The sequence below is a fragment of the Falco rusticolus genome, chromosome 4 (genome assembly GCF_015220075.1).
Source record: "Falco rusticolus isolate bFalRus1 chromosome 4, bFalRus1.pri, whole genome shotgun sequence".
NCBI classification, from domain to species: Eukaryota; Metazoa; Chordata; class Aves; order Falconiformes; family Falconidae; genus Falco; species Falco rusticolus.
Genome location: NC_051190.1, coordinates 27,755,457 through 27,769,172, shown reverse-complemented (window position 1 = coordinate 27,769,172; position 13,716 = coordinate 27,755,457). Strand labels below are relative to the sequence as shown.

Below are 13,716 nucleotides of genomic sequence, written 5' to 3'. Positions count from 1 at the left end.
CTCCCTGCCCTGCACCTTCCTCCTGCAAGAGGGAGATGGCAGTGGATGGGTGCCAGAGAGGGGATGCCATGGCTGGATGGCATCTGCTGACCTGGCATGGTGGCCTTCTGTTTGCCAGCAATGAGCTCCTGTCCTGGAGCCCTAGTGCTGCATGTGGGGTTAGCCCCCTACCCTCCATCCATCTGGAAGCCCATTGCTAGGGCATCCCCTGCTCCCCCCAGGCTCTTTTCCCACCCCAAAGGCTGCGTCACCCCAGTGTGGCATCTTCCCTGGGGCTGGGGTTAGTCAGCAGGGAGGGGAAGCCCTGCCCTGCCTGGGGTGACTCACCCCAAACCCGGGCGCAGGGCAGGGTGCTCCCCCACCCTGGGCCACTGCTGTGGGAGAGCAGGGCATGGCGGTGCCAGCCGCTGTGGTGGGAACAAGCAGGTGCCAGCCGGGGGACAGGGCCCGAATACTAATGGTGGGAGCCGGCAGGGTGCTGAGCACGGCCCCGCTCAGCACGTCTGCTGGCACAGGGCCCCGTAGCCAGGGTGCCGCCATGTCACTGAGGCGCCCCATGGCGTTGGGGCCCATGGGGCAGGATGAGGCCCTGAATCCCCGACACCTCATGGCTGTGCAGGCCCTGTGGCTGGGAGCGATGGCCTGGGGGTGCCCTCGCTGTTCTGGCCCGCCCCACCCCGTACGTCAACACCATCCCGGAGAGAAAAAAAAAAACGGAAAAAAGAGCTAACAACAACAACAACAACAACAACAACAAATAAAAAAAAAAAAAAAGCGCCCACAGAGGGCGCCTCAGGGTGGGAACTACATATCCCATCGTCCCCCGCGGCGGGGCATGCGCAGCGCGGGAGGGAGGGGCTACGCCGCGCGGTGTGCGTAGACCTACGCTGATTGGTGGTTCGATCTGTCAATCAAGATCGTGCCCCGCCCCGCCGCGGCGGTGCCTGCCCGGGCTCGGCGCGCGGCGCTCGGCGCTCGGCGCGCGCACCGGGACCCCGCAGCGGGAGCGGGACCCGCACCGGGACCACCCGGCCCCGCCCCCCGCCCCGGCCCCGCCCGTCCCGGGAGCGGCCCCGCCCGTCCCGGGAGCGGCCCCGCCACTGCACCGCCCCGGCACCGGCCCCGGGATCGCCGGCCCCGCCCGCCCCGCCCGGTACCGCGCCGCCACCGGCCCCACCATGATGAAGTTTCGGTTCCGGCGGCAGGGTGCCGACCCGCACCGCGACCGCCTCCGCCACGACCTCTTCGCCTTCAGCAAGGTGCGTCCGGGGCGGGGGGGCACGGTGCCGGAGCCCGGGCTGGGGGACACACACGCCCCCCCCCACCGAGAGCCACCGGGGGGGTCGGGCAGGGTCCCGGGAGCGGGGTGCGGGCAGCTCCCTGGTGGCGCAGGCTCCGGTACCCGGGGAGGGGAGCAGCGCACGGGGCACCGCCCCCCCCGGTACCGGGGTGCAGCGCCGGGAGGGGGGCGCGGCGCACCGGGCCCCCAGCTCCCCCGGGAGCAGCTCTGAGGCCGGGCAGCGGCCACCCCCTGGAGGGGCAGCGCCCCGGCTGCGGGGGACCCCCGGCTGCAGGCTGGAGGGACGCCCCGCGGGGGATGCACCCCCCCGGAGGGGTACCGGGACCCCCGGGGGGGCGCGCTGGGGGGCTGCCCTCCTCCTCTGGGGCGCAGTGGGCACCCCCGCTGCAGGGTGCAGCCCCTCCTGCACCCGGGGGGCTCCCAGGGGCAGGATGTGACCCCTTCACTGGCACAGCACCCCCCTTCTCCAGCCCCCCCGGGGCGGGGGCTCCCCTGAGCACCCCAGTGCCCGCACTGCCCCTGCCCCGGGGCTTCCCCAGGCATCGTTCGCCGGCAGCAGTGTTTTGGGGTGCCCCACGGCCCCCCGCCCTGTCTGGCCCCGGAACACCCCGGGCTGCAACCCCTATGGGAGGGGGGCTCAGCCCCTCACCACAGCCCTTCCAGGGGTGGGATATGGTGGGGCTGGACCCTTGGTGCCAGAGGAGGGGCTGTGGTGATGGGGCCTGGGGCTGGGGCGTCCCCTTGCACCCCAAAGATGTGTCTCTGGGGGGCTGGAGGCATTGAGAGCCCAGAGCTTGGCCCCCCCTTGCCGCTGGCACTGGGGACGTTTCCTGCTCAAGTCCCATGATGTGTTTTGGGGACCCCCCCGGGATTGTCAAACAACCAGGGAGGGACCCTGTGAGCCCTCGGGTGCCGGACCCTTCCCTCGGCGCCTTGGCACAGCGGTGGGTGCCCCCCTGGGGCTGGGTGCGCCCCGTCCCGGGAGCCCCGCGGTGTTGGGACCACCCTCCTGCCCTGGCCCCGGGGCTGAGGAACTGGCCGCGGCCCCGGCTGAGCCCAGCCCGTGTCCGTCCATCCTTCGGCAGCATCCTGGCACCGGCGTCGGGCGCTTGCCCAAACTCACGGTGGGAACTGTGGCATGCACCGGAGGGACCCCCGGATCCCCTGCAGCGCAGCCGGGCCGGGAGATGTTCGGGTGTGCCGGGGGTGGGTGGGGGGTCAGAGCCGGCACCCACTGCCTCAGCACAGCCCTGCCCCCCCACACTCACCGCTGTGGGCAAGGGTCCAGCTGCGGTGCGATGCTCAGCCCAGCCGGAGCCCCCCCTTGCTTTTGGGGACCGGGGTCCCACGGTTGGATCCTGCCTGAGCGGGCACTCTGGGGGGTCTGCACCCTGGGGGGCATCCCGGGGGGGCCGGGAAGCAGCCCAGCTCCGGCCGGCCCAGCTCTGGGGCCGCTGGCTGCCCACCTGCCTCCCATTAACAGTTGTTTTTCCTCCCGAGCTCCAGATCTGCCTGGGATTTGCTGTAATTTGGCCGGCAGCGCGCCTTGGCTGGGCCGGCACAGCCTGCCGGATGCGGCCCCGCTGCCGGGCGGAGGAAGGGCTGCGTGTGGGGGGCTGCCAGCCGGCTCCCCGCTCCGGGCTGGGGGTGCAGGGCAGTGGGGAAGATGCTTTTAGGGGAGTGCTGCTGGGTCTTCGCCATCATCGGCGTGTTGGTCCCCAGCCTAAAGCATCACCAGGGCGTCCCCACGCTGCTGCTGCTGTCCCAGCTCCCGCCGCCATCCTGTGGCGCAGCGTGCATCCCCGGGGGGATTCGGGGTGACCCTGTGTGGGGCTGCCACAGGGATCGGCACCCACAAGCATCCACTGACTTGCCCCCCAGCCTGGCTGGGATCCCCTGGATGGGCTGGGGATGTTGGCACGCTCCTGAAGGTGGCCCTTCGGAGGGGACCGGGGAGCCACAAGGGTGATGGTGGCTGTGCCGGCGGGTGTGAAAAGCCACCCCGCTGCGCCTCTCAGCTGCCCCAGACAAAGGGAGCGGGTCAGGATCCGGCCAGTCTGGCTCCAGCGGCCTCCGTATCGTCTGATCGCGCCGCGGCTGCTCAGCGTAGCTGCCCCCGGGAGCCCCGCGGTCCCCTCGCCGCGGGCCAGGGCGGTGGGTGCCCCCCGCGTCCCCCTGCTGCCAGGCGGGCAGCCCTTCCCCAGCCGGCAAGCCCGGGCACGCCGTCACCGGCCGGGACTTCCTTGGGAAGGTGCCTGCGGGCCGCATGCGGCTCCGGCGGGGATGTCCCTGGCGCTGGTGGGTCCCGCTTGCCTGGTTCTGCCACCCTGCACTGCGGACCCCTGGGGATGTGTGCAGTGGGGTCCTGCCTGCTTGTGGGGGGCAGCTGGACCCTGCTAACCGCGTCCTGGGGCACCCGTGCCTGGGGCAGGGGGTTTGGAGTAGGGGGTCCCTTCCGCAAAGTGGCAGCATGTGCTCGCGGTGTGGCTGTTGGGTTTGGTCTGGTTTGGGGTGTCAGGTGGAAAGTGGGGGAGGAGTGATGTCCCCCCCTCCCCGTGGACCCCCTTGGTGGCAGTGGGGCACGAGGCAGCATCCTCAGGGTTATCCACCGCAGGGGTGAAGCTCAGGCTGGTGCAGGATTGGGGCCGGGGGGGCTTGGGGGGGGGTCAGGGGTTGGGGGTCCCGGCTCTGACGTGCCTGTCCCCGCGGCAGACGGTGGAGCACGGCTTCCCCAGCCAGCCCAGCGCCCTGGCCTACGACCCTGTCCTGCGTGTGATGGCCATTGGCACCAAGGCGGGAGCCGTGAAGCTGTATCCTTTTCCCCCTGCCAGGGCAGGAGGTAAGGACCCCCCCCCCAGATCCCCCCATCCTGGGGGATGCCGGGAGATGTGGCCATGCTCCTGCCGGCCCATCCAGCAGCGCCGTCCCCCAACTCTGCTGGCTGCTGTCCCTCCGTCCAGCTGGGCTGCAGCTGGGGAGGGGGTGGCCAGTGGAAACCCCAAAACGCCGGGGGAGCAAAGGGGCTCGGCCACCCCGGGGGGCATCCTAGGTGGCGGGTGCTTCCCACTGTCACCCCCCTTTTCCCACCAGACTCGTGTCCATCCTGGCCTCCTCCGTGCAGCCTTTGGGGAGCGGGGTGGGGGGAGCAGCGGGGCCTCTGGCCAGCCTGGCGCCGGGGTGGGGGGCTGTGGTGGGCGCAGAGCCTGGTCCCGGGTGGGGGGTTCGGGGGGGCTGGACGACGACGACACAGGGCCCGGCTGGGCTTTGTTGCCGGCGGCGTGCAGGGAGACTTCAGAGGGCTGCTGGCGGGCGGCCAGGGCTGGATGCGGCCGCGCTCGGGGGCCCCGCGCCGCAGGAATGCGGGGTGGGCGTGCGGGGGGGCGCGGGGGCGGCTGTGCCCGGGTTGGGGTCAGGGTAGGGGGGGGCCCGCTGCGCTCCCCCTCCCCCAGGCCAGCAGCTCGCCGCCTTCTGAGCACAAAGATGGCGATTTTTTTTTTTTTTTCTTCCCCCTGCCTGGGCCGCCCCAGTGCCAGTCCGGCCGCGATGTCGCCGGCTGCTCCGCTTGGCCGCCTCGCCGTGGGACGCTGGCTCCAGCCACCGCCCCCCCCCACCGTTAAACCCCCTCGGGGGTTGCGGAGCCGCTGTTTTGGGGAGCTACGTGCCCTGAGCATCCTCTGCGGGGATGCTTTTTGGGGTGGTACCCGGCTCGGGGCTGGCAGTGGGGTGGCACTGTCCTGCCCGTGGCACTGCAGCTGGTGCCCACCTGGCCCCATGCCGGCTGCTACTAAGAAGATGCTTCTGGAGGCTCATGGTGCCGGGGCCAGACGAGGCAGCAGCTGGAGCTGGCTTGACTGGTGCTACTGGTTAGTGGGGGCACCCATGGGTGCTCCCTAGCCGGGCTGGGTGGATCTGGCTGCAGACAACCTGGCATCACAGGGCTGCCAGCGCCTGAGGCATCTCCTGCAGCATCTGGGGGTCCCTGGTCTTGGACCCACATTGCAGTGAGCTGGTGCCACCAGCATTCCCTGGCCACTTGCCCTGAGGGCTGCCTGCCTTTTGGCCTGTGGCACCATTTTGGGTGGGGAAGGACCCCAGGGCGAGCGAGGCTGGGTGGCATCCCCTGCCCCCATAGTGCCCAGAGCCCCCTGTGCACTCCCCCTCAGGTGCTCTGTATCTGGCCTTCCCAAAGCCTCTGTGGCTCTGGCCCGGCACGGCCAGCCAGCTCCTGCTTGTTGGTCTGGGCAGAGCTGCCGGGCTGGTTGCCTGCGCCGAGGGCACCGGGGTGACTCTTGGTGGCGAGGACCACAGGGGCTGGCTGGCATGGCTGGCAGAAGCCCCCGGCACACTGTGTGCCGAGCCATAGCTGTGCAGTGCACCGGCGACGCCGGGCTGGGTGAAATAGCTGGCTAGACCTGGGGGTGTCGGGGGGGTGACAGGTTGGGGTGCACGGTGGGGTGCTGGAGCTGCTGCACGGGTCCTGCCCCAGTTCCTGCTGAGCAGCGTTGCCGGCGGAGGAGCTGGGACCAGTCGGGTGAGTGAGGCTGTGCCGGTGCATGCCGAACCCCACCCTGCTGCCCGTGTGCCGGGCTGGCCGGGGCTGCTGGCGCCTTTGCACAGCCATGGCCCCGCGGCCGGGAAGAAGGAGTTGGCAGAGGGCAGGAGCCAGCTTGGCCTTGCACACCCACCCCGGCCACGTGTCGGCCGCATCCTGACCCGGGGCGTCGCGCTCGGAGGTGCTGGGTGGATCCCAGCTTGGGATGGTGGTACCAAAGCCGGCTCCGGCGTGGCATGCCGCCAGGGATGCTCTAGCCCTGCCTCTCCCGAGGGCCATGGGGCTGAACTGGTGCCTGCTGGCAGAGCTGTGTCCTGGGGGAATTTTGGGGGGGTCTGGGGGTTTGCTGAGGGTTGGGGGGTGGGGTGGGCTCTACCTTCGTTATTTCTTTGACGGTCCCCCCAGATACGGTGCGCCGGGCGTGGAGCTGACGGGTTTGCACAAGGAGACGGCCACCGTCACCCAGCTGCATTTCCTCCATGGCCAGGTAGGTGGGTGTCCCTGGGGGGGCCTAGCAGCAGCCCCCCAACTCCCCCACCCACCCCACTGTTGTGTGTCCCCCCCCCCACCCCCAGGGCTGGCTCCTCTCGCTGCTGGACGACAACACGTTGCACCTCTGGGAGGTCTGCCAGAAGGAGGGCTGCTCCCACCTGCAAGGGACCCGCAGCTTCGGCCTCCCGGGACGCCCAGGGTCCGACAGCGCTGAGTACTTGCCTGGGGGGGTCCCCACCGCTCCCCCGCGGGGCTGCGGCTGGGAGCGATACTGATGCCGGCTGGGAATGGCGCGTGGGAGCAGCCGTCCCTGCTTGGACGGGATGGTGGCCAAGGTCCCTTTGGTGGCGGTAGTTTCCTCACCGGGACGCTTCTCTGATCCTGACTGGGATGCTGCGGGGGGCGGGGGAACACAGCCCCGGGACTGTTATAGGTGCTGGCAGGGCCTGAGGGTGATTAATGGCTCTAATTGCTATTAGCGCTGAGGCTGTCCCTGTCCTCCTGGGGCAGGGGGGTTGGGGATGCAGCATCGGGGCAGGGGAGGTTTGGGGTCTCTCTGCCCTGCCCCAGACCCAACTTGGGGCTGACGCAGCCCCCCGCTCCCCCTTCCAGCTGCTCCCCCGGCATCACTCGTGTGACGGTGGTCCTGCCGATGTCCACGGGCGCAGTGGCCTGCCTGGGCACCGAAGGCGGTGCAGTGTACTTCCTCGCCCTGCCTGCCCTGACGCTGCTGGAGGACAAAACCCTCTTCCCAGATGAGATCCTGCAGAGGTGAGCCCTGCCAGCCCCACACCCCCTCCTCACCACCCCCAGCGCCCCCTCACCTCCTTGCGTTGCCCCCCCTTCAGTGTTCCTGATGACTACCGCTGCGGGAAGGCGCTGGGGCCGGTGGAGTCCATCCAGGAGCACCCACGCGACTGTAGTCGGCTCCTCATCGGGTACAGCCGGGGGCTGGTGGTCCTCTGGGAGCAGAGCACGCGCGCCGTCCAGCACGTCTTCCTGGGGAACCAGGTACCGGGGCTGGCAGGGGGCTGGCGGGGACACGGCCTCGTGTCTGTGTCCCCCATCCTGGGTATCGAGCCCCCTGTCTGCCCCCGCAGCAGCTGGAGAGCCTGGCCTGGGAGCAGAGCGGGAAGAGCATCGTCAGCTCCCACAGCGACGGTGGGTACATGGTCTGGGCGGTGAGCGGTGCCGGCCAGAGGACCCAGCAGCCCGTCATGTCCACCATCCCCTATGGTACGGGGGTCAGCTAGGGGAGTCGTGGGGTTGGGGGCCGGTTGCCCTGTCCTGGTGCTGTAACACAGGGTGGATGTTTTCGTTTCAGGTCCGTTCCCTTGCAAAGCCATCAGCAAAATCCTCTGGCGGACCTGCGAGTCGGGGTATGTCCCTGAAGCATGGGGGGGATGCTCTGGTGGGCACCTCCCCAGCAGCCAGGGTGGGCTGGTGATGGACATGGGGACGGGGGGCACGTGGGCTGCAGAGAAAGTGCCGTGTGAGGTCTGGAGTCTGATGGAAGCTGCTTCATCCCACCCAGGAACCCCTTCATCATCTTCAGCGGGGGGATGCCGCGGGCCAGCTACGGCGACCGGCACTGTGTCAGCGTGCTGCAGGGCCAGACCCTGGCCACGCTTGACTTCACCTCCCGTGTCATCGACTTCTTCACCGTGCAGAGTGCCGAGGTGCCCGAGGGAGGTACGTCCCGCTGGGGCGGCCCTGGGGAGCGAGCGGTGCGGGGGGGTCTCTGCTAGCAGCAGCTGTCTCCCCCTTGACCAGGCTTTGAGAACCCCCGTGCCCTCGTGGTGCTGGTGGAGGAAGAGCTGGTGGCCATCGACCTCCAGACACCGGGCTGGCCCACCATCCCTGCCCCGTACCTGGCGCCGCTCCACTCCTCTGCCATCACCTGCTCCTGCCACGTCTCCAACGTGCCCCTCAAGCTCTGGGAGAGGATCATCAGTGCTGGCGAGCAGCAGAGCCCCCGGCTCTCCTCCGCCGTGAGTGATGGGCATGGCGGGGAGGGGGGATCCCCAAGCCCCCCAGGACAGGCTGACTGGTGAATCCCTCCCTCCAGGCTTGGCCTATCGATGGGGGGAAGAACCTGGCCCAGGAGCCCACACAGAGGGGGCTTCTCCTCACTGGGTGAGTGACCTGGCAGTGGGGAAGGGGCCTGGGAAGCCCAAAATGTGCCGGGGAGGTGGGGGGATGCACATCCTCAGCCCCTTCCTGCGGTGGGGAGTGGGATGGGGTTGGGGGGGGTGTGTGTGTGTCCAGCCACTCGTGCTGGGTGGGCTGACCCGCTCTTGTTCAGCTTGATGGCTGGGCAGGAGTGTGTCATCCACTGCGTTATCCCCCTTGTCCCCCTCCCTTCTGGCACGGTGGCCGCCAGCACACAGGCGGCTCTTGTTAGCTGGGCAGATGTCAGGGCCCTGCGCTCACAGGGCCTCCCCCCCGCCCCAGGCACGAGGATGGCACGGTGCGGTTCTGGGACGCCTCGGGGGTCTCCCTGAAGCCCCTCTACAAGCTGGGCACCGCCAGCATCTTCCAGATGGACTGTGAGCACAATGACAGCCTCAACCAAGCGGGCGAGGAGGAGTGGCCGCCTTTCCGCAAGGTGAGGTCCCTGGGGGGACACTGCTGTGGACCCCAGCATCCCCCTGCCTCTGCTGTCACCGGGAGGGGGGCACAAGCCCGGAGGCGGGCACAGGGGATGCACCTGCCGGAGCCATCCCGGCTGGGCCCCGGGGACGTGTCCTGGGGCTCGGGGCACAGCTGCTGTGTGATGCCCCGTGGGGACACAAGGGACATTTGTTCCACATGCCCTGTCCTGCCGGGTCTGCCCCGGCACGGGGGGAGAGCTGGGGGACACGTGGGGACAGACCTTTCCTGGGTGCGATGCCCGGAGCAGCCCGTGCGCCACAGCCGGTACTTGCCAGCTGGTGGGGGGATGTGGGGGTGCACCGGGGGGTTGCCCCACAGCTCTGTGAAGGTGCCAACGCCCCCCCCCCCATCCCTTCCGCAGGTGGGCTGCTTTGATCCCTACAGTGACGACCCACGCCTGGGCGTGCAGAAGATCGCGCTCTGCAAGTACACAGCCAAGATGGTGGTGGCCGGCACGGCAGGGCAGGTAGGGTGCTGGGACGCAGAGCAGGGGGGCTGCTGGGCACCTCCTGGCTCCCCACCTTGGGACCCACAGGACAACGGGGGGCTACAGACCCTGCAGAACCCCACGCCGGTCCACGAAGGGCTCCTCCCTGCTGGGTTTAGCCCCTGGCTTGCAGTGGAGTGGCTGTCCTGGGTGGGTCTGGCATGTGTCCCCCGCTATCCGTGCTTGTCCCCTGCAGGTGCTGGTGATGGAGCTGAGTGACGAGAAGTCAGAGCATGCGGTCAGCGTGGCCACGGTGGACCTGCTGCAGGACCGCGAGGGCTTCACCTGGAAGGGCCATGACCGGCTGGCCCCCAGGAACGGCCCCCTGCCCTTTGCCCCCGGCTTCCAGCCCAGCGTGCTGGTGCAGTGCGTGCCCCCCGCCGCTGTCACCGCCGTCACCCTCCACTCCGAGTGGAACCTCGTGGCCTTTGGCACCAGCCACGGCTTTGGACTCTTCGACTATTACCGGCGCAACCCCGTGCTGGCCAGGTAAGGGGGGATCTCGGTGCCGGGGGGCGACGTGGTGGGGGTCCGGGTGCTGAGCGGTGTCGGTGCCTGCAGGTGTACTCTGCACCCCAATGACTCGCTGGCCATGGAGGGGCCCCTGTCCCGCGTGAAGTCCCTCAAGAAGTCCCTGCGCCAGTCCTTCCGCCGCATCCGCAAGAGCCGGGTGTCGGGCAAGAAGAGGCTCAACGCCAGCAGCCCCTCCAGCAAGGTGGGCAGTCAGTGGGGGCCGCCACGGCTGACCCCCATCCCCGCTGGGCAGGGGCTGACCCCCGTGTCCCCCTCCCCAGGTGCAGGAGGCCAACGCGCAGCTGGCAGAGCAGGCAGGACCCCCTGAGGTGGAGATGACACCTGTGCAGCGGCGGATCGAGCCTCGCTCAGCTGACGACTCGCTCTCAGGGGTGGTGCGGTGCCTCTACTTCGCCGACACCTTCCTCCGAGACGGTGAGGCTCCCCCCTCCCCGGGAAAAGCCCCCAGGCTGTGTCTGGCCGGTGCCACGCTGTGGGGAGGGGGCTCTGACGCCGCTCCCGTCGCTGCAGCCGCGCACCACGGCCCCACGATGTGGGCAGGCACCAACTCCGGCTCAGTGTTCGCCTACGCCCTGGAGGTGCCGTCGCAGGAGAAGTTTTCGGAGCGGGCGGTGGAGGCGGTGCTAGGGAAGGAGATCCAGCTGATGCACCGGGCACCGGTGGTGGCCATCGCGGTGCTGGATGGGCGAGGGAACCCCCTGCCCGAGCCCTACGAGGTCTCACGGGACCTGGCCAAGGCCCCCGACATGCAGGGCAGCCACTCCATGCTCATCTCCTCTGAGGAGCAGTTCAAGGTGAGCGTGGGGCTCAGTGCCGTGCCATGGCAGGGATAGGGCCCACCACACACACGTGTCCCATGTCCTCTCTGGGTGTCCTCTGGGTGCAGCAATGGGGCTGGAGATGACTGGCCAGGTCCCGGGCACCCCTGTGCCTGTCCCCAGGGTGCTGCCCTTTGCCAAGGGTTTCCACTGCGGGAGGCTGCTCGGGTGTCCCCCAGAACCAGAACTCTGCAGGTTCCTGTTCACCCCAGCACCTGGCTCCTCCTGCCCCCCCAGGTCTTCACGCTGCCCAAAGTGAGTGCCAAGACCAAGTTCAAGCTGACGGCGCACGAGGGCTGCCGGGTGCGGAAGGTGGCCCTGGTGAGCCTGGCCAGCGCCGGCTCCGAGGAGCGGCTGGAGAACTGCCTGGCCTGTCTCACCAACCTGGGTGACATCCACATCTTCACCGTGCCCAGCCTGCGGCCCCAGGTCCACTACGGCTGCATCCGCAAGGAGGACATCAGTGGCATCGCCTCCTGCGTCTTCACCAAGCATGGCCAGGGTGAGGGCACCAGCCCGGCGCTGGGGGTGATATCCCTTGTAGATGGGACGTTGTCTCCAGCTGCAGCCCCACGAGGGGGTCCCTGAGGCTCTTTGTTGTCCCTGTTCCTTAGGTTTCTACTTAATTTCACCGTCTGAGTTTGAGCGCTTCTCGCTGAGTGCCAGGAACGTGACGGAGCCGCTGTGCCGGCTGGAGATCGCCCGGCTCCAGGACACCTCCTGCTTCAGGTGGGACATGCCGTGGTGGCATGGGGGCTTTGCTGTGGCAGCACCCCTGTGCACCCGCCCTGCAGCACCGGCTCCAGCAGTAACTTCTCCCTGTCTTTCCTTCCAGCAACAGCTTGACCGTCACACCGAAGCTGCCGCAGGCGAATGGCACCCACGTCCCACGCAGCCCTGAGGGCCAGCACTCCCCCACCGACAGTGACCGTGAGTGACCACCCTGTCCCAGCCATGCACGCTGCATCCCCGTGGGCCCTGCTCCAGGGGTTGCCCCATGTCGTGGCTGCCCCGCAACACTTCTGTCCCTGTGGCTCCCCAGGGTCCCCCGAGGAGCACCCAGACACCTTCTCGCCCGGCCCCATCGACTCTCCCAACAGCAGCATGGAGAACCCGCTGGACACCACCGGGGACATCACTGTGGAGGAAGTGAAGGATTTCCTGGCGTGAGTGGGGGTGGAATGGTGGGACCAGTGCCCACGGCCAGCGGCAAGGGGCTGCAGCGGTGTCCCCGGCTGCCTCTCACCCTGCTCTGCCCCAGGTCCTCAGAGGAAGCGGAGAGGAACCTGAGGAACGCCAGCGAGGATGAAGCCCGGCTCACGGGGATTCTCATCAAGTGAGGTGTGTGAGGGGCCGGTGGTCCCCAGGGTGGGCACAGGGCGGGGACATGGCTCTGGCTGCAAACCCTGGGGCACGTTGGGGTTCGGAGCTGGGACCCCAATGCAGCGCCCCGGCATCCCCGTCCATCACAGGGAGGATGGGGCGGTGGTCCCTGGGACTCGTAGAGGAAGGGGGAGCGGGGGGGGATTATACCCTGGGGCCCCCCAGCCCCTTCTTAAGGGCTGTGTCACCCGCAGGCATTGCTGGCCTCCCCGACCCATCTCAGTGCTCGGATTCCCGGGACGCGCGACTCGACTGGACCCCCCCCACGCCCCCTCCCCATGTAACGTAGACGCGCCTCTTGTCTAACATCCACGCTGGCTGCCGGCTCGCCCCGGCTCTGGCTCACTCCCCCTGCGCCCCCCTGCCCGGCCGCCGGCCCCGGCCCCCCTGCTGGCCCCGAGCCGAGGGTCGTGATGCACAAACTCTTCCCGGGGAAGATAATTTTCTTTTTTATACGTGGTCGAGTGTCACTGTCCCCTGCTCCAGAACCCCCTTCCCGCGGGATGCTGCTGCTTCCCTGGCTCCGTGAGGAGGGCTGGGGCTCGAGGACCCTCCTTGTCCCCTGATTCTGGTCCCTCGGGGAGGTGGGGGGCTGGGAGCCCCCAGGCACGGCCCCCCACTACCCTGGTCTGTGTTTACATGCCCGGCTCCCTGCAGTTTACAGCCCCGTCCCTGCCCGCCGGGAGGCTCTGGCTGCTGCACAGGGACTGTCCCCTTCCCAGGGGAGCCCAGCGTGGTCCCCCTGGCTCCCAGGTGGGCACTGGAGGGCTTGAGCAGCCCGGGGAGGGGCACGGTGGGGGGTCACAGGTGGCCTTTTTCTCAGTGGCTTCTCCAAGGGCTATTCTCCAGGTTGGGCTCCGTGCCTGCTGCTCCTTTCTGACACTAATTCCTGCCACGGGTGGGTTTGGGATGGGACGGTGCTGCCGGGGACGTGCCGGCTCCTGCCCCTGGACCGTGCTGGTGCTGGGGGGGGTGTGGATGGGGCATGGGGCTGCCCCAGGCCGGGCTGCCCGCCCCCCCCCCCCCCTTACCCCAGGGTGTCACTGTGCCAAATCCCCCCTGGGCTCCCCTCACAGGGGGCTGTGGTGATGCCAGCTGTCCCCCAACCCATGGCGGCTGTCCCTATGTGGCTCTGGGGCTCAGCCTGGCACCTGCCCCTCTCCTTTTTGGGGACCTGTGGTCATTCTGGACCCCCTAGGCTCTCTTGCGGTACGTGTGTGGCGGGGGGTGGGGGCCAGGCAAGGCAGTGCTGCCCTGGGTGCAGGCGCTGCCTGCTGAGGCCGGGGCTGTAGTGTCCCTGGTAGAACCCCCCCCCCACCTCATCCATTTTTTTTGGTAAGATGAATTTAGCATTGTTTAGATATTAAAAATACTGGTTTTTAATATTGAAAATAAAGCATTTAATATCAACTGCCCGGGCTGCAGCTGTTCGGGGAGCCTGGGCGGTGGGCCAGGAGCGGGGTGGGCGCCAGTGCCCCCTGAGCTGTGGAGGGGC

General features: G+C 68.7%; 1 protein-coding gene across 2 annotated transcripts; it reads left to right on the top strand.

The window, feature by feature from the left end:
• Positions 1-1,081: 1,081 nt before the first annotated feature.
• Positions 1,082-13,648, top strand: LLGL1 (LLGL scribble cell polarity complex component 1). Of its 2 annotated transcripts, none has more exons than XM_037385245.1 (23): positions 1,082-1,259; positions 4,013-4,110; positions 6,258-6,339; positions 6,428-6,558; positions 6,957-7,115; positions 7,193-7,355; positions 7,445-7,580; positions 7,669-7,723; positions 7,879-8,036; positions 8,118-8,335; positions 8,413-8,480; positions 8,799-8,952; positions 9,361-9,465; positions 9,683-9,975; positions 10,048-10,201; positions 10,281-10,434; positions 10,531-10,814; positions 11,076-11,340; positions 11,453-11,567; positions 11,674-11,768; positions 11,881-12,004; positions 12,100-12,179; positions 12,416-13,648. In XM_037385245.1, the coding sequence occupies exons 1-22, from the start codon at positions 1,179-1,181 to the stop codon at positions 12,176-12,178; spliced, it is 3,171 nt and encodes a 1,056-aa protein (XP_037241142.1). In that variant the 5' UTR covers positions 1,082-1,178; the 3' UTR covers position 12,179; positions 12,416-13,648. The 2 variants fall into 2 exon arrangements, with proteins under 2 accessions (XP_037241142.1, XP_037241143.1); XM_037385246.1 differs by having other exon boundaries at positions 1,083-1,259; positions 6,428-6,543.
• Positions 13,649-13,716: the final 68 nt, after the last annotated feature.

What these genes read in the sequence shown, in the direction of transcription:
- LLGL1 (XM_037385245.1), top strand. Translation starts at nt 1,179, where the DNA reads ATGATGAAGTTTCGGTTCCGGCGGCAGGGTGCCGACCCGCACCGCGAC. An exon ending in GCCCCCGGCTCTCCTCCGCC is followed by an intron (nt 8,336 to 8,412) that starts GTGAGTGATGGG and finishes CCCTCCCTCCAG; the next exon opens with GCTTGGCCTATCGATGGGGG. An exon ending in AGTGGCCGCCTTTCCGCAAG is followed by an intron (nt 8,953 to 9,360) that starts GTGAGGTCCCTG and finishes TCCCTTCCGCAG; the next exon opens with GTGGGCTGCTTTGATCCCTA.